This window comes from Solanum stenotomum, chromosome 3 (assembly GCF_019186545.1).
Source record: "Solanum stenotomum isolate F172 chromosome 3, ASM1918654v1, whole genome shotgun sequence".
NCBI lineage: Eukaryota > Viridiplantae > Streptophyta > Magnoliopsida > Solanales > Solanaceae > Solanum > Solanum stenotomum.
This window is the reverse complement of record NC_064284.1, coordinates 35,724,040-35,747,791: the sequence shown is the minus strand read 5'-3', so window position 1 is coordinate 35,747,791 and position 23,752 is coordinate 35,724,040. Positions and strand designations below refer to the sequence as shown.

At 36.0% G+C, this 23,752-nt stretch overlaps 1 protein-coding gene across 1 annotated transcript in view; it reads left to right on the top strand.

Moving 5' to 3' along the window:
• The first annotated feature begins 1,938 nt into the window (after positions 1-1,938).
• LOC125857428 (ferredoxin-dependent glutamate synthase, chloroplastic-like) overlaps positions 1,939-23,752 on the top strand; it is a 45,284-nt gene continuing 23,470 nt past the window's right edge. The window contains exons 1-17 of the mRNA XM_049537016.1: positions 1,939-2,305; positions 7,258-7,570; positions 8,689-9,131; positions 9,218-9,349; positions 10,090-10,188; positions 10,485-10,555; positions 17,647-17,743; positions 18,001-18,093; positions 18,335-18,480; positions 19,321-19,480; positions 19,761-19,871; positions 20,010-20,225; positions 20,704-20,861; positions 21,210-21,339; positions 21,555-21,613; positions 21,755-21,860; positions 23,075-23,171. Coding sequence (XP_049392973.1) covers positions 2,051-2,305; positions 7,258-7,570; positions 8,689-9,131; positions 9,218-9,349; positions 10,090-10,188; positions 10,485-10,555; positions 17,647-17,743; positions 18,001-18,093; positions 18,335-18,480; positions 19,321-19,480; positions 19,761-19,871; positions 20,010-20,225; positions 20,704-20,861; positions 21,210-21,339; positions 21,555-21,613; positions 21,755-21,860; positions 23,075-23,171 — 2,686 coding nt within the window. The 5' untranslated portion in view covers positions 1,939-2,050. The remainder of the gene's footprint in view (positions 2,306-7,257; positions 7,571-8,688; positions 9,132-9,217; positions 9,350-10,089; positions 10,189-10,484; positions 10,556-17,646; positions 17,744-18,000; positions 18,094-18,334; positions 18,481-19,320; positions 19,481-19,760; positions 19,872-20,009; positions 20,226-20,703; positions 20,862-21,209; positions 21,340-21,554; positions 21,614-21,754; positions 21,861-23,074; positions 23,172-23,752) is intronic.

Here is a 23,752-nt window from a genome sequence, read left to right as displayed (position 1 = left end):
GAAAAATTACTTTACCATGATAAAATAATATCAAAAGAAATCAAGAGAACACAAATATAATATTTACATAGCAAAGTCTTGCCTTTCTAAAGGCCATATAGCTGTGACTGAGCTTCCTAGCCTAAGCTATTTCAACCTATAAAAAGGAGCTACAAAAAGTGAGGGTTTTGAAATCTGATCGACAAACTCGAGATTGAATTTAGTCAAGAGTTTGGAAAGAGGGAGTATGGGAGCAACACCATCTTCTCCACTACGACTTCAACTGAAAACAACACAACGATAGGTAAACAATCCAATTGAGAAAAAAAAAATAAAGATAGAGATATAGTACACTTACAACAAGCTTCAAGACTGAGTCACGTGGTTCAAACCCTTCATTGAGTTCACCCTGAACTCAAAGACCTACATTAGAATACACATATGCAAAAAGGAAAGAGTTAAGAGGAGAAGAAAACATATAGAAAAACCAACAAGAAAATGAAATACTCACTTTTGCGAGTTGAAAATACACTTCTAAAGTCATAAATGAAGAATGTTGATGATCCAAAGGAGAAGCACAAGCAATGTAAAGTTAAAAGACAAACGAAATATAAAGACAGAGGAGTGGAGGAGATGCAAAGATGAGTGAGGAGGAAATAGAAAACCCAATTTTGTAGGGATGTGTTTGATGAACTCGGTCACTTTTAGACCGAATTTTGTATATATTTTCCTTTTGGGCTTTTGCTTAAAAAATGGGGAATTTTTGCATATAACCACTAAAAAAATAGCTTAATTATGCTCCATAGATATAGTTTGCTCATTATGATTCGTAGCTACATGCTATAAGGAGGAGGATTGCGAGAAAGATTGGGAGAGGGTGGAGAGAGGCGAACGAGAGAGGGCAAAGAGTGGAGAGAGGTGAATTGTATATGCATATCGGTTAGATAATTATATATATGTAACTACTATGTATATGTATCAATAGTTATATTTGTATAACTGCATACTATTTGAATTCGTATACAATTAAATTTAGTTAAAACATTTGTATTTGTATATTCAATCTCTCTCGCTTTATAAAAATACAAATTATACATTATATTCGTATAATTTGTGTTTGTATAAAGTGAGAGAGAGAAATCAAAGGCAAAAGAGAACTGTGCAGGGAAGATTTGTAGTATTTGTATAATCATAAGTGTATAGGCCAAAGAATTATGTATTTGTATTTGTATATTCCGTCTCTCTCGCTTTATAGAAATACAAAACACAAACACAAATTGTAATTAACGCAAATTGTAGCTATGTTAGCTAATTAACTAATATATGTTTGTTTAACCGCATAATTTTTCTTAAAAATAGAAGAACTTACCCCTAATTAAATGCTTGAAGAAAGAAATAAATCTTTAATTGTGTAAAATTTTCTATATCAATATAAAAATAATCTGAAAGAAGATTAATTTGTTCTTATTTATTTAGGAATCGAGGGAGTAGTAATACTAGGTGTCCTTTTTAAATGTATTTACACCACAAAAATACAATATTCTAATCTTATCTATTCTATATTTTTTTTTCTAAAAGAAATTATTTGCAAGTCTATCTCCAAACGAAAACACTGTAGAAGTAGTAGGAAAAGAAGAAAAAGAAAAGTTGTTTGATTGTTGGTCGTATTCAGTTGTCACTGCTTCTCACTGTGTCTCGTCGGTTTTATGTGGTTCAAAATTTGTTGTCAATCTTTGAAAAACCCCAAAGAAAAGAACAATTTTGGAATCACCATAATCACATACACTGAAAAACTGACCTTTGATCTCAGCCTACAGTCACCTTTCACACAAAAAATACTCCCACTCGCCACTCTCGTTAAACATTTAACATCAACATCAACTTCGAAGTGTGGCTCCAAAACTCCCTTCTTTTTATCTCCCAATCCTTCCCATTCTCCACACATTCTCTCCCATTTCCACTCTCTCTCTCTCTCTCTCTCTATACCATTGACTTTTTCTCTCTCTACCTACAACTATTTCACATACTCACTCTCCGATTCTGTGTGTAGGGGAGGGTTTTGATTAGGTTTATGGCGGTGAATTCCGTGGCAAACGTTCCGCAGTTACTCTACGGGCAGTCACCGAAGATTCTAACTGGTAGTAGAGACGGTGTGTTTGTTGATTTCCTTGGATTGTACTGTAAATCCAGCAAGCGGATTCGTAGAAGGATTGGTTATGCGGCAACTAATAGGAGAAGCTTGATTAACAAAAAGTGCAATGCTGTTCTTGACCTTCAACGTGGTGCCAGTAAAGCATCTCAGCAGTCCTCTGATATAGTGCCTAAGGTTTGTTTACACAATATGTTGAATTTTTATTGGTCCAATAGCTGGTTTCAATAGATTTCATATTTATGCTATATGTGAAAAAACATATATCGTTCATTATATATCAAAATAGGGATGTTTGATTACTTAGCTGTTGAAAGTTTGGCAAATTAGTTGGAGTAAAAGTTTATTTATGCTCAATTTAGGAAGATGGTGAAAGGTTGGAAAATTTTTGCTTAACAAAAATCCTTGGCCTTTTTTCAGTTTGAAGGGGGACTCCTGTTTTTTTTTTTTCTTTTGTGTGTACTTTGACTAGTATAGAGTAGGTCCAATGTTAATCTCCATGTATTAAATTGAATATGAACAGAGTCCTTTTATATGAGATTGGAAGACAATTCATATATGGAACATCTTTTTGGGAAATTACTTCTTGGAGTCCTTGGAATATGTGGTGTGCGCACTTTCTATTTGCTAAAATGCATAAGATTTCTAGGTGACAAAAGTTCATTGTGTTATTTGGTTGAATCATATAAAGGTGAAGTGCAATTGACAGAATATGTTATTATCTGCTTGCTTATCACCTTGAGGTTGTTATTTTACTTACCTTAAGTACATTGCCGCTCTTGACTTTGTAAATATTGAATATATAGATATATTCCATGTGATATCTGAGGTGTTTATTGAAGTCTTGATAATGGCTGAGAGGTTGTTGGTCTTGATCAGCTTCATTGGGATTTTCCTTCATGGTTTGTTTCCCCAGTTGATAGTCGTTTATTGTTGAATTGTTTCTTGAACGTGGGTTTGGTGCATACTCTTGTGTACTCTATGAATGAAAAATTGTGATCTTTTCGACTTTCCCATGCTAAAAAGCCTTCACTTTGCATGTTAAGTTAAAAAGTTATAATACTTTGAAGCACATTAACAAAAAAGAGTTCAAATACTTAAATATGTCAAAGAAATGGTTATTTTCCTAAATTTAATTTGTAATTTTTAGAATCCTGAAAGAAATAGGATTCTGATGGGTATGGTTTACCTTGAGCTATGCATGCAAAACTTTTCTTTTGACTAGGAGTTTGGGTGCTGCTCGATATATTTCTCAGATGGTATATCATGTTTGAAGAAGAGTAGAATCTACTGCTCAAGTTTGAAGTTGAATCTATTATAAGCTATGATTTCTAAATCATAATAGTTTATTGATGTTAAAAGCTTTGCTTTTACTCCAGAATATAGTCAATTTATCTTTTCGTCACCCTTTGAGGTGAATCTTTTGATATGCCTTTTCTCATCATGATGTGCTTAATTTCTTAAGATTATAGTTTTCTGTTTCCTTGTAGTTTTTTTTTTTTTGACAAAAAGTACTATCGTATTCCTCAGCATTAAGGGATGTTGGTCACCTTCAAAAACTTTTTACAAAAAGAGAAAATAGAGTCTAGATTTACAAAGCTCCTAAGAAATCGACAAATTCATCCATTTCCTCTATACAGTTCTCCTTTTACCAAAAAAATAATGTGACTAGACTACTCCATTTTACATCATGAATGGACTTAACTTTGTCTTCGAAGCATCTCCCATTTCTTTCTTCCCACTCCGACCACCAAATGCATGAAGGTATCATCCTCCACCACTTCTTCTGGCTTTTGCTGCCATCTCTTCTGATTCAACAGCTCAACAAGTCAGCTATGTGCTCAGGCATTGTCCACTCTATTTTAGTGAGAGTAAAGAATAGATGCCATAGTTGAGCAGTAAATTTGCAATGCAGGAACAAATGGTTTTTTGTTTCCCCAATTTCATTACACAAAAAACATCTAGCTACAGGTATCCTTCCCTTCTTTTGGAGAACTTCTTGAGTGAGACAAGCCCTTCTGACCACCAACCAAGTGAACATTTGATTTTAGTAGGGGCCTTAATCTTCCATAAGGACTTCCAGACCTTTGAGACTTCCCCATATGTTGAGCAGCTGTTTTCCTTCTTTTAAAGTCTGTTCACCAAGAGGATGCCATCTTCTGTGTATTTCCATCTTAACGAATCTGGATCAGAAGTTGTGCCAGTGAAGACCCCTAGTACATTCAGCATGTTTGCCACCCTCTCCACTTCCCAGTCGTTATGGTGTATTCTAAATGTTAGTTCCAACCTTGGGGAGACCAACATTCCCCCGCTGTAGGTTCTGGATTGTAGCTTAATAGCATTAAATAAGGGAAGGATTCCTAGAGAGTGGATTGGCCTATCCAGAGATCTTTCCAGAAGAGAGTTTTGAGCCCATTTCCAACTCTTATTCTGGTATTTCCTTGCATTTTTGTCCATGTTGATCTGACAGCTCTCCACACACCTACACCATAAGTACTGTTAACCTCATTGATGACCCATTGACTTTCTTGACTGTACTTGTGAGAGATGACCTGTTTCCAGAGTGAAGTTTCTTCATCACTAAACCTCCATAACCACTTCATGAGAAAGCACTGATTATGCAGTTTTAGGTTTCTGATGGTTAGTCCTCCCTGGTTCTTGCTCAATTGAGTTTCTTTCCACTTCACTAAATTTTCTGTTATTGAGTAGAAGTTTCCACATCGTTGTGCCACTTCTGATGGAATACTGACTTTTTCATGAACTTTCAAGCGACCAAAAATTACAAAGAACCTGCATTTAGTCAATACAATTCTTCCTTCACATTCTAATTTTTTTTACAAAGTGACATGTGGATCCATATGATGTGGTTTGATAGGTCATGTGGTCCATATGTTCTCCTTATTGAACACTAACAGCTATATTTCAATTTTCTCTTTATAAGTTTTCAAAATTTGGACATTCAAGTTGAGTTGGAGAAAGTCTTAAACACAGGCATGTTTGATTCCTCAAAACTAATCAGAGAATAAATCAAAGTGGACGAACACTTTTATGTGGTATATTTAGTTATATGTGGATCAAGCTTTTGCCATAACGTCTTCTGAATACCGCTCTCCTGGGGCTTTTACTATCTTTTTCTCTTTGTGTGTTGTTCTCTGCTGTCAATAAAACACAAGTAGATGTATTGCACTGTGATTACTTCTCCTCTGATCCCCATGTTTTACTAGGCAAACCTTCTTTTAGATGCTTTATCCAAGCCAATTAACTGTGAGAACTCATCATAAGACTACTATCGTCTTGCAATATCTTTTCCACTATGTATGTTTGCTTTGAAATACTGCTAGTGAAATTAGTGATACAAGATACTTATTGGAGTTTGTACCTTTTGTAAAATTCCAAAGCTTTTACTTATGTTGCTATGAGACATATTGCTAGAAGATGTTAATCAACAGAAGCTAGAAGTTAATAACACTGCTGGTTTCTTATGATGCAGCTGCTCATATGTGTGCACAATTTTGTATAAATCTGATGTTTTTTTCAATGTAAAAGATACTATCCTATAACATTTGTGATTTTTTTTTAATTCTCAATTATGCAAAAGTTAGTTGTCCATCAGGAATTAATGAAAGCTTCTGTAAATGCCATATTTGGTTTTGGGGCTGAAATATCTAAGTGTCGGGATGTTTCAGATTTTGGGACTGCTGCCTTCACCCACTGCATAGCTATTACAGCTCTTTTCTCTTTTACATGTAAAGGATATTTCCAGTAATTCTTCTTCTTTAGGAGACCTTACCCTAGACCGCTTGGCCCAAGCTTATAACCAAAATGAGCCCATATTATAAGATATTTCCCTATTTAGCCCATTTTGTTCATAATTTGAAACATTTAGGAAAACACAGTAATTCCTAAATTTGTGATTACGATTTCCACTTTTTGATGCTTAGAAACTGATTGAGGTTGATATTCATGTTTATTATACATATTTAAACATTATTGGGTGAACTAAAATGAAAACTCAAAAACTTCATTTATTGGGGTTTCTATACGCTTGATAACTCAAACATAGATTTTGTGATTTATTGAATTTTTTGACAAATTAATGATTGAAGTTCATTGGCAATGTCATTTGGTTAAATTTGAAGCTATCTGATGATGATTTGGTGATGTTTTTGACCATTTCATCTGGAGTTTTGTGGGTTGAGTTTGAAGGAGACGAAACCCAAATTTTGTATAGTATTGTATAATTTTATATAACAGTGTAAATGTGTGTATAAACACTTCCTATACAAGGTTGATACATTGTTTACCTTAAGTGTATAATATTGTAATATTGTATACTGGTGTATAAACACTTTTGCAAGAAGGGTTAATTCTGGAAGATAGTAGTCCCTTTCTTCAGAATAGTCTATTAGGCAGATTGACCTTGACATTTCTGATACATTGTTTACCTTAAGTGTATAATATTGTAATAATGTATACTGGTGTATAAACACTTTTGCAAGAAGGGTTAATTCTGGAAGATAGTAGTCCCTTTCTGCAGAATAGTCAATTAGGCAGATTGACCTTGACATTTCTAGTGCCTAGTGCAACACCTCTTCAGTTGCACCGAAAGTGCCCGCCTCTGATGTAAACTGAAAATATGGCTTTGTTGGTGCAATATATTGTGTTGGGCTGTATATTTTTGAAAAAATCCATTTGTTTATTCACTTAAAGAAAGTGTTATGCATTGGTAAAATTAAACGCCATCTCTTTTCAATGTTCTTGAGCTTGGGGATGGTAGATTCTTGGAGTATTGTTCTTTTTGGGTGTAATCTTGTTACTTTTTCCTGTGTTGTTTGGGTGTAATCTGGAGCATGATTTAAGCTTGTCTTTTCTGGATTGTTTGGAGTGAAGGGAATCTCAGGGGCTTTGATGGAATATTAACTTTCTGGACTTCATCAGCTTCCTAGAAGTCTAGGCATATGTATCGGAGCTGAACCCCTTTTGTAGTCCTCATCCTTTGTAATTCATGCATCTTCTTGATGTCATTGATGAAACTATTTACTTCAGCAAAAATAATCTATTAATATTTTTACATAACCATGTTAAATTACTCCACATGATTATTTTATCTTTTGTGGAAACCTTTTCAGGTTGCCGACTTGGATGACATATTATCTGAAAGAGGCGCATGTGGGGTTGGTTTTATCGCAAATTTGGACAATAAAGCATCACATGGGATCGTCAAGGATGCTCTTGTAGCTCTTGGCTGCATGGAACATCGTGGAGGTTGTGGAGCTGACAATGATTCTGGTGATGGTTCTGGACTGATGACTTCGATTCCTTGGGATCTTTTCAATGATTGGGCTGAGAAAGAAGGAATTCCCGTCTTTGACAAGCTTCATACTGGTGTTGGAATGATTTTTCTTCCCAAGGATTCTAACCAGATGAATGAAGCCAAGAAAGGTCAGTCTTATAATTATAACTCAAGAGGATCTGCTACATACTTCCTATTACAACATAGTAACCTATACTCATTACTTGATTATTGAGGATTCTTGCAATAGATATATAGAACCTCTGTGTCTCTTTTTATCCATGATTCAATTTCTCAGTTTATGTCTTTGCCTCCTTGTAGTGTGGAAAAGATTGAAAGCTCTATACATGACTTTAGAACCACACACAGTACTTCTTCAATTTAGATAATTAAGTAGGTCTTTGTCTTTCCCTCCAAAAATATCAACAACAATGACGACATACCCAATATAATCCCACAAAATGGGGGTCTAGGGAGGGTGGAGTGTACGCAGGCTTCAACTCTACCTCAGGTAAAGAGACTGTTTTTTGATAGACCCTCAGCTCAAGTGAAGAAGTCCAAAACAGTTCAGAAAATGAAGTAACAGAAGTACAAGAAATAGCAGATAGTAACAAGACAATAACTACAACAAAATATGAGAGTCAAAAGGACAAGACAATCGATAATAACATAAATTTAAGGACCAGATACTACAGGAGCAATACTACAACTACTAGGATGGACAGATAACAAGAAAACACACTGCTACCTACTAGTCCTCTACCCTAATCCGTGTCCTCCACATGATCCTTTCTAAGGTCATGTCTTCAATAAGCTGAAACTGCACCATGTCCTGTCTAATCACCCTTACCCAATATTTCTTCAATCTATGTGTACCTTTCTTGAAACTATCCATACCCAGCATCTCACACCTTCACACTGGGCCATTCATACATCTTTTCTTCACATGCCTGAACCATCTCAGTCTCAATTCATGCATCTTGTCTTCCACCAAATCCACTCCTACCTTGGCCTGGATGTCCTTATTTAGAATCTTATCTCTCTTAGTATATCCACACATCCATTTCAACATCCTTATTTCTGCATGAGGTATTTCGAGATTCCCCAAGTTATTGATATTTTTGTGGCTCTCAAAATTGTACATTTTTTTAGCTCTCTAAATTGTATATTTTTGTGGTAGTTTCCTATAAGCTTGTTTCTTATGAGATCCTCTCTTGAAGGAATATGGTTGTTGTATTTTTTCTAATTTGTTTTGATATATCTGTAGTTATTTCCAATATCTTTAACAACGAGGGTCTTGAGGTGCTTGGATGGAGGTCGGTTCCAGTAGATTCTTCTGTAGTTGGATATTATGCAAAAGTTACAATGCCCAACATACAACAGGTTTTTGTTCGAGTTGTTAAAGAGGAAAATGTTGATGACATTGAAAGAGAACTTTATATCTGTAGAAAACTCATTGAGAGGGCTGTGAACTCAGAGATTTGGGGAAATGAACTTTATTTCTGTTCATTGTCCAATCAAACAATAGTTTACAAGGGAATGCTTCGTTCTGAAGTCCTTGGGAGGTTCTATTATGACTTACAAAGTGAGCTCTATACATCTCCTCTTGCTATTTATCATCGTAGATTCAGTACAAACACCAGTCCCAGGTGGCCTCTTGCTCAACCAATGAGGTTTCTGGGTCATAATGGCGAGATTAACACTATACAGGTAAAATATAGGTTTCAGTAACATTTTCTATGAGTTGCTGGCTACTTGTATTGATCTGTTAATTTCACATCCACAAACACATGCAGGGAAACTTGAATTGGATGCAATCCAGAGAGGCCTCATTGAAGTCAGCTGTTTGGCGTGACCGTGAGGATGAAATCCGTCCTTTTGGCAACCCAAAGGCATCTGATTCTGCAAATTTAGATAGTACAGCTGAAGTATGGATCACTGTTTTTAATTCTTTGGATCACTGCATCTTTAGTTATCTAGTCTTATAGCTTGTTTGACCAAGTTACTAAAATCAGCTTATTTTGGGAAGCGTTTTTTCTTAAAGTGCTATTCAAAAGAGTACTTTTGGTGAGAATCAGTTTGTGTTTGGCCAATAAATTTAAAAAGCACTTTTGTATAACAAATAGTGTTTTGCCAAGCTTTTTAAAAGTGTTTTTAAGTGTATTTTTCTCAAAAGTGCTTTTAGGGAAAAGTTACTTATTTTTAGTTTATGAAAAACAACTTTTGCTACTCTCTAGAAGCAATTGTTTTTCTATCAAAAGTTTGGCCAAACATATCACTTTTAAAAATAAGCACTTTTGAGGAAAATATAAGCTTGGCCAAATAGACTATTAGTTATTATTGAAGGCATAGTACTAATTTTTTTTCTCACCACTAGGAACTGTTTGACCTAGATGTTCATTGAGATGGTTTCCTTAGCAAGGAAAAATCTTACTGTATTTCGGTTGCTGGTACTTATGTTGACTTTAAATTGCTTCTGGATGAGTTTTACGATAACATCTCTTCCAACATCTTATGCTACTTATCACTTTTTCGTCACAGATGTTATAACTTGTTTCATGTAGACTTTTAGACATGAACTGTTTGTTGTTAGTTTGCTGCTTTGTTTTCTCTCTTCCGTAGATATATAAATGGATTTTTTCACCATCTAGCTCTTTTTTGGGATCAGTTACTCATAAGAAGTGGCCGGGCTCCCGAGGAAGCACTGATGATTCTCGTCCCAGAAGCATATCAAAATCATCCAACATTGTCTATTAAATATCCGGAGGTATTCCATGTTGGCATGTAATATGTATTAGATTCTTGTCAAGTTCTGTAGTTTCCAAATATTAGACCGGCTCTTGTGGTGGTCAATATCTTGCTTTCTATGCTAAGACATTTTTGAAATTTGTACTGAGATAATTTCTGTGTTGCTTTGTCAAAATGTTACTTTTGTTGATGTTTCCTTTACCATGTTTTTTACCTTCTGAATTATAAGAATATAACTAATATAATGCATGAAGTGATTAATAGTATGTTACCCTTAAAATCACTTTTTCATGACTGAATATTTGATCATTGTAGGTTCTTGATTTTTATAACTACTACAAAGGTCAGATGGAAGCTTGGGATGGGCCAGCCTTACTCTTATTCAGGTGATCTTCTGAATGCCAGTTCTATTTCAACTTCTTTTATTTTCTGGATGCAGCTGTAATATTATCTCATAAGATTATGTACTCAACTAGTGAAATGTATTTTATTAAATCTTAATTAAAAACAAAATTGAGTCTCAAGGGGTTGGCCTAGTGGTTGAGGCATGGCAGTAACAACATGACTACTTCCAAATTCTTGCCACAATGTTTGGTGTTGCCACGACCCGATTTCTCGAGTCACGATAGCACCTACTATAACCCGCTAGTAGGTAAGAAACCCGTAACCCAGAATAACAAGTAATGAGTATAAGGGTAGAACTAAACATGAATCAAACTAAACCACATAACAAAACAGGAGCGGAAGCAAACCAAAACTATATACAAAAGATCCCTCCCAAAACTTATAAATCACAAGTATAGAGCTGTCTAAAAATAAGAGCACAATTCCTAAAAGTGGACCAAAGCAAAGCTTGTCTCAAAAAAGCAAAAAACTAGCTAAATAAGTACAGAAGGAGACAGGTTGATCCAAGACGCCAAGTGCTCATCCTCGTCTCCAATCCCAAAAAGTGGTTGATGGCACGAACAATAACTGGTGGTAGCTGGTACTAGGACCTGCATCATGAAATAGATGCAGAGTGCAACATGAGTACCAAAACAAAGGTACTCACTAGGCATCATGGGTCGTCTGAGCAAGAAAGGTAAAGACAATATGAAAACATAGAATCTAGACACAAACATAGGTCAAAGCGGATAAGAAAGAGAGCACACTAGCATACTGAAGTAAATCTAAGTACAACTAAACTAAACCTAACTTGACCTCATAAGCCTAGAAGGTACACTCGTGCGCAAGTTTAAATTCATAATCCCAACATGTACACAAAATAACTAAGTTTACTGGGAGAAGAGTACCACAGATTTGAACTCAAGAAGCGAAAATCGGGTTCCCAGCCCAAGTAAATCACAAATACCCAATAATTCAGTCAACTCCCAGCCCAACTAGCAAGAGTGACTCGGGGGCTTGCCAACTCTGAAGAGGATCTCAATATATGAAGGCCGCCCAGCCATCTAGTTCGTTCCCGAGGCATAAGCCGCCTAGCTAGTAAGAGTGACCCAGGGGCATGTCGACTTCGAAGAGGATCTCAACAATCAATACCAACCCACCGTTGAACAACGTCCACTCACAAGGAATCACAAGAAGGCAACATGACTCGGGGGCATGTCTACTTCGAAGAGGATCTCAACAATCAATACCAAGCCACCGTTGAACAACGTCCACTCACAAGGAAACACAAGAACGCTCCAAGCCTAAGACACTCCAATCCCAAGTCACCACGAAAGCATAAAACCTCCAGTAATGCATCAGAGTCTCATAAATAGGGAGAGAAAATAGAAGATCAATAAGGCTGCGGAAACACCTAAACTAGGGCTCATACTATTAGATTCAAGTCTACTTATCTAGTCTATAGGAATCTAGTCCATTGAAACCGACATCAGAGAAGAAACAAGGCTAACATGCCACAAGGATCGCAAGTCTAAGGCAACACTAGTCTAATCCTAGACTAAGACCGAACATGCAGAAAAACCAATAAAACGACAACAGTCAAGTCACAACAACATACAATCCCCAACTAGCATGATACTACACCCAAAAATACCTCCAGTCAAGCCTAAGCATGGTATCTAAGAGAGGAATATAAGAACAACTAGGTACCCATCCCCAATTCACTCTAATCAACATGCATTCACGCATTCAATCTCAATTTAATAGAAAGGAAGTCGTAGCCTACTTGTAGGCGTTGACGCGTGCTCCCGAATCACAAGGTTTGAGTTTTTCTTTTTCGAATGGCCTCTGAATGTTGCCACACTACCAAATATAGGATCACAATGTCAATACGGCCGTTTAGACACCAAAAACAGAAACAAATCAATTTCGGAGTCAAACGGGAATTGTGGGACCTGCATCAAAATTTTTGAAACCGACTCCGTCAAAATGTCCCAAAAAGTTCCCCGAACTTGTGTTCCTAAATGGATAATTTCAAAAAAAAAAAAAAACTTGTGTTCCTAAATGGAACACAATCAGGACTTAGAAATGAAAGCAAGCAGCATGCAACAATTCACAATTAAGAGCAAGAAAATAGGCTAAGGCAGCCTACTAAAATGGAAATTCACCTAACTTCGATTATTCCATAGTGTAGCCACAATCTCCACGATCACCCAAGACTTCGAATTATTGAAATCAGAGCTCAAACGAAGGAGCAATCTCCAAATCAATTTACCACAAATGCTGAAAATCGCGCCTGAGTCTTTAATAAAAGACTGCCCGACCTTCGCTTAAGCGGCCACTTACGTCACTTAAGCAACAAGCCTCAAAGAGGTGGGCCTCACTTCTGCGAGCCCTTGGCCACAAAAGCGGAGCTCGCCAAAGCGAAACCTGGCCACAAAAACAAGGCTCTCTCGCTTAAGCGACGCTAGGGGTGCTTAAGCAGCTATCGCCTAACTGGGCTGGCCTTCCTAAAGCAAAGGCCTAGTCGCAAAAGCGACGTTCGCTTAAGCGAACCTAGGGGCGCTAAAGAAGTTGAACCGACACTCAGGCACCAGAAAATTTCAGCAAAGTCCCTCAGGCTCCACCATTAGTTCAGAACCATGTGCACACAAACGAGACATGCAACCCAATCAATTCGACATTCGAGACTCAACGGAATAGTCAAAACTTTCATACGAGGTCATCTCGACAAAAGTGGGTCCTACACCCAATTCCATTGTAAGTCAAAATCCAACAGGGGCTTTGAATCAGCCCGGAAGCCTCGGAATCCGCATGAAGGGTCATTCTACACTAAACTCGACATTTTAGAGCTAATCGTGTTGATTTGTTGAGTTGTTGGGTCAGAAGGGGGGCAACAAGAGTTAAAATAAGCGGCGGAGGACAATATCTGCTTGTATCTGGTTGAATATTTGGAAGGAAAGGAATCAGATGATTTTTGAAGGAAAAAAATGCTCAATATAGAAGATTAAATGGAAAGTAATTACTTCCTTAGGATTTTGGTGTAAAGAACAAAATATAGAAGAGGAAATCCAATTAGTTGATTTTGTAGGTTCTTTGTAAGTATTTCAGTTTCTTTTTTCTTCTTTTTTCCTCTCTTCTCTATTAATACTTTTTGGAGGTGGCCAACATAGCCCTTAATGCTGAGGAATACAAGTTACCCGTTTCAAAAAAAAAATAAAAAATTCTCATCCAAGCTTGTTTAACCAGAATGTTGACTAAAATCAAACTTAAGCCTTAACTTGAAAGTTAAAACGCCTAATCGCACAAACTCGCACGGAAAGCCTTAGTAGTTGTGCTGACTATGGTACTAGTCTAAAATGGCACCTTTCAAAGCTGATGGAATCGTCAAAATTGATGCTGAGGTCATCTTCCTGAACATCAGATAAAAAATGACCGTTCAAGGTTCAAAAGCTCCAAAAGACATAAATTCGCATAAAAACCAAACGAACGATCAGGTGACTGAACTGTCAGTCCCATCAAGTCATAACTGACTTGGGGTTGATATATGAATGCTCTAAATGACAAAAAGAAGGCATAAACACAGAAATGACCTGGAGGGTCACTACAGGTGTCAGCCTATCTCCTTTGACCTCGGTGGACAGGATTATCTTTACAATCTGTGCTTGTCGGCTAGGAAATGTCTATACGGTAGATTAGGTAATGTGCAAGTTCGTCCAGACAGAACCGGTAAACGGAAAAAATTAATGTGAACTCACTTATTCATTTAGTGTTTACTGTTGATCATGCAAAGGCCAAAGATATGAGAAGTTTCTGCGTTTATCAACTATGCATTTTCTTGACTGTCTATTCTCTTGCAACCTCCAACAGTTGAACAGTAGATTAGATGAGGTATGTGCAATTAGCATGATTTTTAAGAAACTTTATTTATCCTTTTCCTAGCATAATTATAGGAATATAATATTTTTTACTGTAATTGATTTCTTTCCTTATTTTGTTAGGATTAACTTATATAAATATCCTTTACCATTGGGATGTAAAGACATACTGAAATCCAAAGAAGCCTTTTCTTCATTATCAGATTCTACCTGAATACGTACAAAGTACATGATTCTGGCTATAACCATAACCCAAATAGTAACCTGGTACATGTGTATATTCTCTTCTCCTTGTATACATAGTCATCCCCAATATCACATATATTCTTTAACTAGCTAGCATACTGATCTTTCAGGAAAACACTTCTTGAGGTCATGTCTCAACATACGTCAAGTCCAAACTGCTTTGTGCTCTAAAACTACTTTACCATGTTCAGTTTCGCTCAAACTTCTCTAATCTTTCGTAAAAAATAATCCTCAGGGTTAATTACTCATTAGACCCATTTCTTAAAGTTAGACTTCGGTCAAAGTTGAATTGGCAAAGTCAAATTTCGGTTAGTGGGGTCAAGCCCACAACAATTTCTAGATTCTGGTACCCGTACAATAAGGAGTTCGAATCTTATAATTAGTCTTTTCATTCAGAGTTCAATTAGTCCTTCATATCTTTTTTTTTTTTTTTTAATTTGGGGTTTGGGGTTCAAGTTTATGATTTGCCACTTTAATATTTTGTTTTGGATTATATTATATAAATCTCAACGAAACTATGTAGTCAACCCAAAACTAATTTAAATCAATTACCTTAACTCATTTTTTAAACATGGAACTGATCAAAAACTTGTTCGAACCCCTCGGGAGTCTAGTTTCAACCCAAGTCATCCCTACAAGTCAAGCAGTGGGAACAACTTATTAGCATGTTCAAGATATAAATTCAAATGCAAAAACTCAAAATGAGGGGTCTGGTTTCTACAGTCTTTCACATTTAAATAGACGTTCATCATTGAATGAGTTTAATCTTACCCCAAACCTCAAACAACTGTTGTTAACTGGTACACAGTTTCCCTCGAACTTCCAAGTAACCCGTTTGGTCGGATGGCTCTGCCAACTACACTTCGATCAAACAGATCCATTTCGACCTTATCTCTAGAATTTGTGAGTCCACAATATGTACCCGAACTTTTTTATAAGACAAGTTCTTATCTGGATGTAGTTTTCCTAGGTCTCAAATTTAGGGCTTGGTTTTGACCTTGTTTCGTAGTGAAATTATGGATTTGAATACTTCTAACACTGATTCCATTTTGTGAATTCAACTTGACTTCAACCTAGAATAGAGGAAAATGGTATCCAATTGAAATCTTGGCTTGAATGACGTGGAATGGGTCATGAGCACACTTCCAAAGCATAGACACATGAAACACTGTATGAACAAGAGTACGAAACACAAATCTTTTGTTCTATCTTACAAATTCTCAACATTCCTAGGTCTTAAATTGCCTTTGTTTCGAATCTCATAATATCCTCCACAAGGAAAAAGTTTCAAACAACCCGATATACTCCCATCAACTAAAAGTCACATTCTCTTGTGTGTCTACATAATTACACTGAGACCTTATTTATAGAGACTATAATGCAATCCTTTTCCAAGTAGGATTATATCTACTATTCATGTTCCTATTCCTATTCTAACAATTCTGAAAGATTGGAATGCCCCGACAGTCCATGCAGTAACTTCACGAGTTTAAAACAAGATAATTTGGATGGCTTGGATGATTTAGTATCCATGTTAGTCATGCCTATTACCAATTCTTCATTCCGTATTGAGGTCCTTCATAACAACAAAGTTATTGAAGAAATTTACTTAACAATTAATTGATCGAGAACATTACCTTTGTTAAAAAAACAGTTAATCGATTGAGGTACTAATATGTAAGACTGACAAAACAACAAGCAATGTAAGGAACTATAATCTAAAGTCAAAGAGGATAGTGGGCTAGCCTTACCTTCTCTAGTTGCCATGGTTTAATCTATCAGCCAATGTGACAGTCAGAAGTGATCGGGGAAAAAGAAACAGTATAGAAAATACATTTTTATGTGGATCTTTCTTTTATTGATGAATATTTTTTGTTTAACTTCCTTCATTCCATTTGGATTTGACAATTTTTGTCAAAAGAAAGTGAGACCTCTTGATTTTAGAATAAGATGGTCTCCTTAGATAAACAGGATTGAGAAAAAAAAGTAGTACGTAAAAGACATTTCCACCTGGTTCTTTATTTCATTGTCCGATATTTCTTAGTGCTTTCATTTATTCCAATTAAAATGTCATTTGGATTTGAGAGTTTCGGTCACACGAAAGTGAAAGGTGATGGTTTGAGGAATATAATTGTCTCTTAAGAAATAAGAAAAATCAGAGAGAATGAGAGTTTGTGTGAAGACTAACGTCTTAAACCTGGTTCCTTTTTTATAATTATCAATATTTACGATTACATTTCTCAATGTGGCACAGCCATTTACACTTTGCTATAACTACGGAGTCTATCTAACAGCTATTTTCTGTAAGTCTCCCTTTCTCAAAGAAAGGAGTTCATATCCTAGTATTGTGAAGTCAAGCATGGCATGGTCTTTCAATCAGATCGGATTTCTTTCTTTTTCTACCTCTTCTTGATCTTTTGTGTCAAATACTTCTATGTTGTTGAGATCTACTTGCTCTGAATAGATGTGAGAAATCGTCATTCTTTACTGATGTGAAATCTGAAGTTCCTGTCGCTACCCATGTGAATCCCATTCATTAGATATGAAATGCTTAATGTCACCATGGTTTGATTCAATATATTAGGCCTTCTTATTCCTGTTAGTGATTTGCTCTTCAACATTTTCTACTTAATTTTGATTTAACTCTGTCCGTATGGATTCTAGAAAGCAAATGCTCTGTTTAGTGATGTATTGATATCCTTGAAAACATTTTCAATTAGATGTAAGAAACTGACTTTTATCCCCTAAAAACGAGAAATGTATGTAAGATAATTGTGATTGAAGCATAGTAATTTTTGTTGTATTAAGTAACATTGATATGTAGTTGTTGGATCTGCTTGTGGAACGAAGAAGCTAAGACTGCTTGGTGTATAATACATCTAAGAAAATGTTATATTTTCAATCTTTTGTCTCAATTATTTACTCTAGTTTCTTACTTATTTTTGGTCTCGTTCCTTCCATTTTCACAGTGATGGGAAAATAGTTGGTGCTTGTCTTGATCGTAATGGACTTCGTCCTGCTAGATATTGGCGGACCAAAGACAATGTTGTCTATGTTGCATCTGAGGTGTGTAAGTTTGTTCATTTTTCAGAAGCCTAATTCTGATTTCAAAGGTTGCAGAAGCTATAGACTGTGTCTCGTCTCCGAGTCATTTTTCTCCTAACCCTTCCTAAGATAAATCAAGCTGAATAATTCCACTTTTTTCCAATATATGTTCTTCAAATGTATATAATTTATTATTAAGGGCACTGCTTTGATGATTCTGTTGTCTTTACCACTGGATATTAATTACAGTGACTGGAGGGGTTCTTTCTTTTGGTTAGGTTGGTGTGATACCCATGGATGAATCAAAGGTAACAATGAAAGGGCGTTTAGGTCCTGGTATGATGATAAGCGTTGATCTTTCAAGTGGTCAGGTTTGTTAGAGATTTAATATTTTAAATGCATGGTATTTTAATGTTCTTCAATTAGTTCTTATTATAATAGTTTTTATTATTTTTTAATTATTATTATTATTGTTGTTGTTATTAATAATAATAATAATAATGATAATGATAATGATAATGATAATGTTTGTTCATATCCTTCATCAGCCTATCATTCCATTCCACACCCAAAAGCTCTTTATGTCCATAATTTGTTTGTTGATTAACATAGGTATTCGAGAATACAGAGGTCAAAAGGCGAGTTGCATTGTCCAATCCATATGGGGAGTGGATTAAAGAAAATTTGCGATCTTTGAAGCCTGTGAACTTTTTTTCAACAACAGTAATGGATGGTGAAACAATTCTAAGACGCCAGCAGTAAGACTTTCGAACTTCACTTTGTATATAAGGTTTTTTTACTTTTTTAGTTCAGGTGCTTTAGATGGAATCGTATTCTCTGCAGCAGATGATATTTGATTTATGATTGTGTCCTTTGTCCCTACTGCTATAATTGCATTTGTCCTGCCTATTAGTCAGGACCTAGAATGATATTGGTGATTATATTTATCATGGATAATTTATTTGTTCTATTGCGTGTCTCCTGGAGTTTTTATCTGCTCATTTATAATTACGCTTTCTTTAATTAGTATGATCTCTTTTAGATTTTTCTTCATTTAACATTCAGTAGTGTGAAACGGACAACTGCAATGCCAATGCTCTGAGCATTGACATATGCTTCTAAGGAGGTTTGGACTACATCACATGCAGTTCAATTAAGCAGTGATTTTGTTGTTTGAAAAGATGGGCAATGATACAGCTTGAACTTGGTACTTTTGGCACGGTGAAGATTATGGTCTTATTAATGCAAAACTTTCTTCGTGAGCAATATCTTCAAATATTGATGCTGTATGTCAATGTTTAAAAGATAATGTCATATTTCTGCATAATATGCATCAATTGAAGTTTTGAGATAGGATTAAGTAGATAATAGTTTGCCCTCTTTTGAAGTTTTTCCTTATTTTGCATGTCTTGATGTATAAACCTATGCATCCTTTGGTTATAGATTAGGTTAATGACAAAAACACTCTTTGCAAGTTCTTACTTTCTCTCTTGGACGTGAAATGAAGAATGAAAGCAAGGATGATACCAAGAGGAGACTTGTACCTAGATTTGTTGGTGACACTTACTTTATGTTATCATTTCATTTCCATAAAACAGGGCATATGGCTATTCTAGTGAGGATGTTCAAATGGTTATTGAAAGTATGGCAGCACAAGGGAAGGAGCCTACATTTTGCATGGGAGACGATATTCCCTTGGCTGTATTATCTCAAAAGCCGCATATGCTATATGATTATTTCAAGCAACGGTTTGCTCAGGTGGGCAATGTTAACTTCTGCAGTCCTGGATGTTTCCATGAAGTGTCATCAATGTCTTTAGATATGTCAGTTTTGCTTCAGGCATTTATAGTATAGCTTCGTAGGATGTCCAACTTGTGTCTTTCTCTTTCTGAATGAGTCTTTTTGATTTATGTATGCTTGTCTTTTTGAATGAGTCTTGTGATAAGGAAATTGGCTGAAAGATGTTTTTGATTACTTGATATTTGGCTGAATGGTATAGAGTCACTGGTCTAATATGGTTTATGTGCATCTATGTCAGGTTACAAATCCAGCTATTGATCCTCTCCGAGAAGGATTAGTCATGTCGCTTGAAGTCAATCTTGGCAAGCGTAGAAATATACTAGAGGCTGGACCTGAAAATGCTTCTCAGGTTGGTCAACTCGTGTACTTCCTTTCAACTTTTGATAATCTGTATTCTGTAGTTTTAAATATTTCTGATCTTATATTTTATAGATGTATTATGTATCATTTGTGGTTTTCTATTGTTTATAATTTTGTTTTTGGTCAGGTTATTTTACCTAGTCCTGTACTTAATGAAGGAGAGCTTGAATCTCTTTTGAAAGATTCACACTTAAAACCTCATGTTTTGCCGACATTTTTTGATGTTGGGAAAGGAGTTGATGGGTCCTTGAAAAGGTCTCTGGATAAACTATGCGAAGCAGCTGACGAGGCTGTCAGAAATGGTTCTCAATTGCTTGTTCTCTCTGATAGGTCTGATGAATTGGTAAGTTCTCTTTTGGCAATTTTCGTGCTACTAATCTGTCTTTTAGTTTCTTTAGGGGTGGCATTGTGTGCATAGTTAATTGACATTTTGTTCAGGTGCTGGCTTCTCCAACTATATGCAAGTCTCAGTTTTTCGATTTTGAGCTATTTTTAGTTAACCCCTTATGGGATTACACAGGGAATGTTGTTGTTGCTGTTTAGTTTACCCCTTGAGTAACAATATTTATTTCAGCAAATTTTTGAACTGTTGAGTTCATCATCTTTTTTTTTTCTTTTCTGTTTCTTGTTATCTTTGAGGACTGGTTCTTTCTGAATTTCCTCTCTGATGTCGTTCTTTCGAAAGTTCAAATTTCTACTATAGCAGTCTGTCTTTTGGATCTGTTAATCTATTTTCCCTCTTAATTCTTCCCTGATAAGAACTTTAGTGCTCTTGTTGTAGTTAACAACTGCAATTAAACTTAATTCCTTGCTGTCTCCAGGAAGCTACTCGCCCTGCGATTCCAATACTTCTTGCTGTAGGTGCCGTTCACCAGCATCTGATTCAAAATGGCCTTAGAATGTCTGCTTCAATTGTTGCTGATACTGCCCAATGCTTCAGTACTCATCAATTTGCTTGCTTGATCGGATTTGGTGCAAGGTTATTTTCAGGATATAAAACTCCTTTCTGGTTTTATTTCCCCTCCTCATTACAAGATGTCTAGGTGATTTGAAGTGCATCAATCTGTACTCTTTTGTCAGTCTGTACAACATACTAACCAGAACAGATACTGCAGTTAACTTAATCCAAAAGATGGAACAATGTATCGTTCAGTCTGTACGACATACCACCCTCTTTATCTGTGATCTGTCACAGAACATATTAGATTAGTTCAATTTATTTTACCACTGTGGTAAATTAATCTTTACCCCTTAACGTAAATCATCTGGGGTCAGTTCTGCTGTTGTATTCAGGCAACGACTTACTTATATTTTCTTTTTCATTCAGTGCTGTATGTCCATACTTGGCATTTGAGACATGTCGACAATGGCGCTTGAGCACTAAAACTGTGAACTTGATGCGAAATGGGAAAATGCCTAGTGTTACCATTGAACAAGCTCAAAAGAACTTTTGCAAGGTATTCCTTTTCTTGTGATTGTATGTTTACTAAAATTCTGTTTCCTGGTTGGCATTTTTAATAAAGAGCACGTTGGAGATATGTTTTGCTAATGGAATTTTAGGGTTCAGACGTGCATTTTGCTTTTATCTACATAACTTTTGAAGACACAACTGACAGATGCTTGCAGTTCAAAAAAGACAATGTTGACTTGATCTTTTTCCCCTCAATTGCAGGCAATTCAATCTGGCCTTCTCAAAATTCTTTCAAAAATGGGGATCTCCTTGCTCTCCAGGTATCTGCCAATATAGTTTGAGCCAGTAATTTTCCTATTGTAGCCATTCTTTCTTTTCTTGTTTTTTTCTGTCTTCTTTATGTCAGTTTACTCTTCTACGTTTCCTCATCTGCTTTTCTCACCAAAATCTATTTGGTTCAGTTATTGTGGTGCACAGATATTTGAAATCTATGGATTGGGGAAGGAGGTTATGGATATTGCATTCTGTGGCAGTAAATCGAGCATTGGTGGATTAACCCTTGATGAGGTATTAAGAGATGAAGCATCTGATCTGTGAATGGCCAATCGTGTATCAATTTTGGTAAATAGTGTTGAAAGTCTTAAACTATGTTGGCAATTAGATAAAGGGAAGAAAGCAGAGTGTGGGAATTTTTTTTCTTTTCGCTTGCTTGGTATGACAAGAAATAGGGTAAGTGAAGGGGAAAATGAAGTTTTTTTCTTCTGGGACCCACTTATTTCCCTCTTGCTTTCGTTCCTTTTCACCCTCGGTACTTTCCCTTTCCTTATCCAGTTGCCAAGCATAGCACCCCTCACATTCTATTGTAGGAACCATCAAGCTCAATAGTAGCAAGGAAACCACATTGATTGCACTGCTTCTTGAACATATGAGGTCTGTGTACTAAGACTAATAAAAGAAGTTTTGCATTTATAACTCTTCACTCTGAAGTGTGGAGCTTTTCATCCACGTACTTTATCTTTGTTGTTCGGACTATTCAAAATTTTTGAGTCTTCTTGAAAGTAGTATATTTGTAAGGATCTGACACGGTTGTGACAGCATTTATGAAGAGTCTGAGCAACATAGGTCTATGTATTGCACGTGAATTCTTCTTTAAGGGTCTCATTTTAATGATTGGAATTCACTATGAGTAAACTGTTACATTAATGGTGAGTTTCCTCGATTTCAAAGTGATATGTTCCACTGAGCAAGCTGATCAACTGATCTTATTACAGTGCTAATGGAGTCATATGGAATGTACTATACATACTATATTTGGCCTTGAAATGATTTTGGTTGTATCTTACCTATAAATATTTGTTCGCTGCTTTAATTGCTTTCTTATAGCATAAGATGTTGATCACATTCATTTTGGGAAATCTAGCTTCTTCAAGAGAATAAAGATATAGAAAGTATTGGAATTTGGAAGTATATTGAACGTGTGTAACTTTTTAGCTCCAATTTCAGTGGGATATCTGTTTTGTAAGCTTCAGCTTTAAATATTGATATGCGAAATAGTTGGTTGGTTTCTGCAGTGGTCCAATCAGACTGCTGGAAAAACCTTTGATTTAGTTAGGCAGAAATAGCTAGCGTTAGAATTAACATGATGATTGTTTCGCTTCTTTGCATAATTGATAACAAATTGAAATAAACATTTGGTTAAAAGTTTACCTTGATCTCTTAAGTTCTGCAAAATGTTGGCTCAGATGACATGGCGGTATACTTACAATCTATGCTTTTTGCAGCTGGCAAGAGAGACTTTATCATTCTGGGTGAAGGCTTTCTCTGAAGATACAGCAAAACGACTAGAGAATTATGGGTTCTTACAATTTAGACAAGGAGGTATATTTTTCTAGAGGCTAAAACATAGAGGTTTTGGAAGTATATCTTTTCATCATACAGTATCCAGATCTATGGAACCTAAGCAAATGTTGTAAAACTGTATTGACCTTTAATGTTGTTTAAAGTCTGCATATACCGTGCCAGTTTCTTGTGTATTTCTAGTTCAAGATAAAAATATTGCATGTGAGCGCTCTGGTAGATTTTCTTAACATGCTAGACTCCAAGCTTGTAGAGAGGTAGTCGTTAGGAAGCCAAGATTTACCAAATTGAGATTCTCGTGTCAACTCATAATGGTGGTCTGCTGAGTTTGTTAAACAGCCTTTGGCATTCTATTTCTTATGTGTGTTGTTTTTCTAACATTCTAGACTCCAAAAGCTAGTATAGAGGGTAGCTGACCCGGATAGCACTGTTATCCCAAAAAAAAAGGAGATTGTACAGGTATAGGTGTAGGTCAGAGTTGCCTCTCTAGTCTCTACCATGCGAAGGTAGGGGTAAAGTGTGCGTATATCTTACTCTCCCATACCTACTTAAGGGATTACAAAGGGTATGGTTTTTTTTAATGTATTAGATGTGTCTTAATT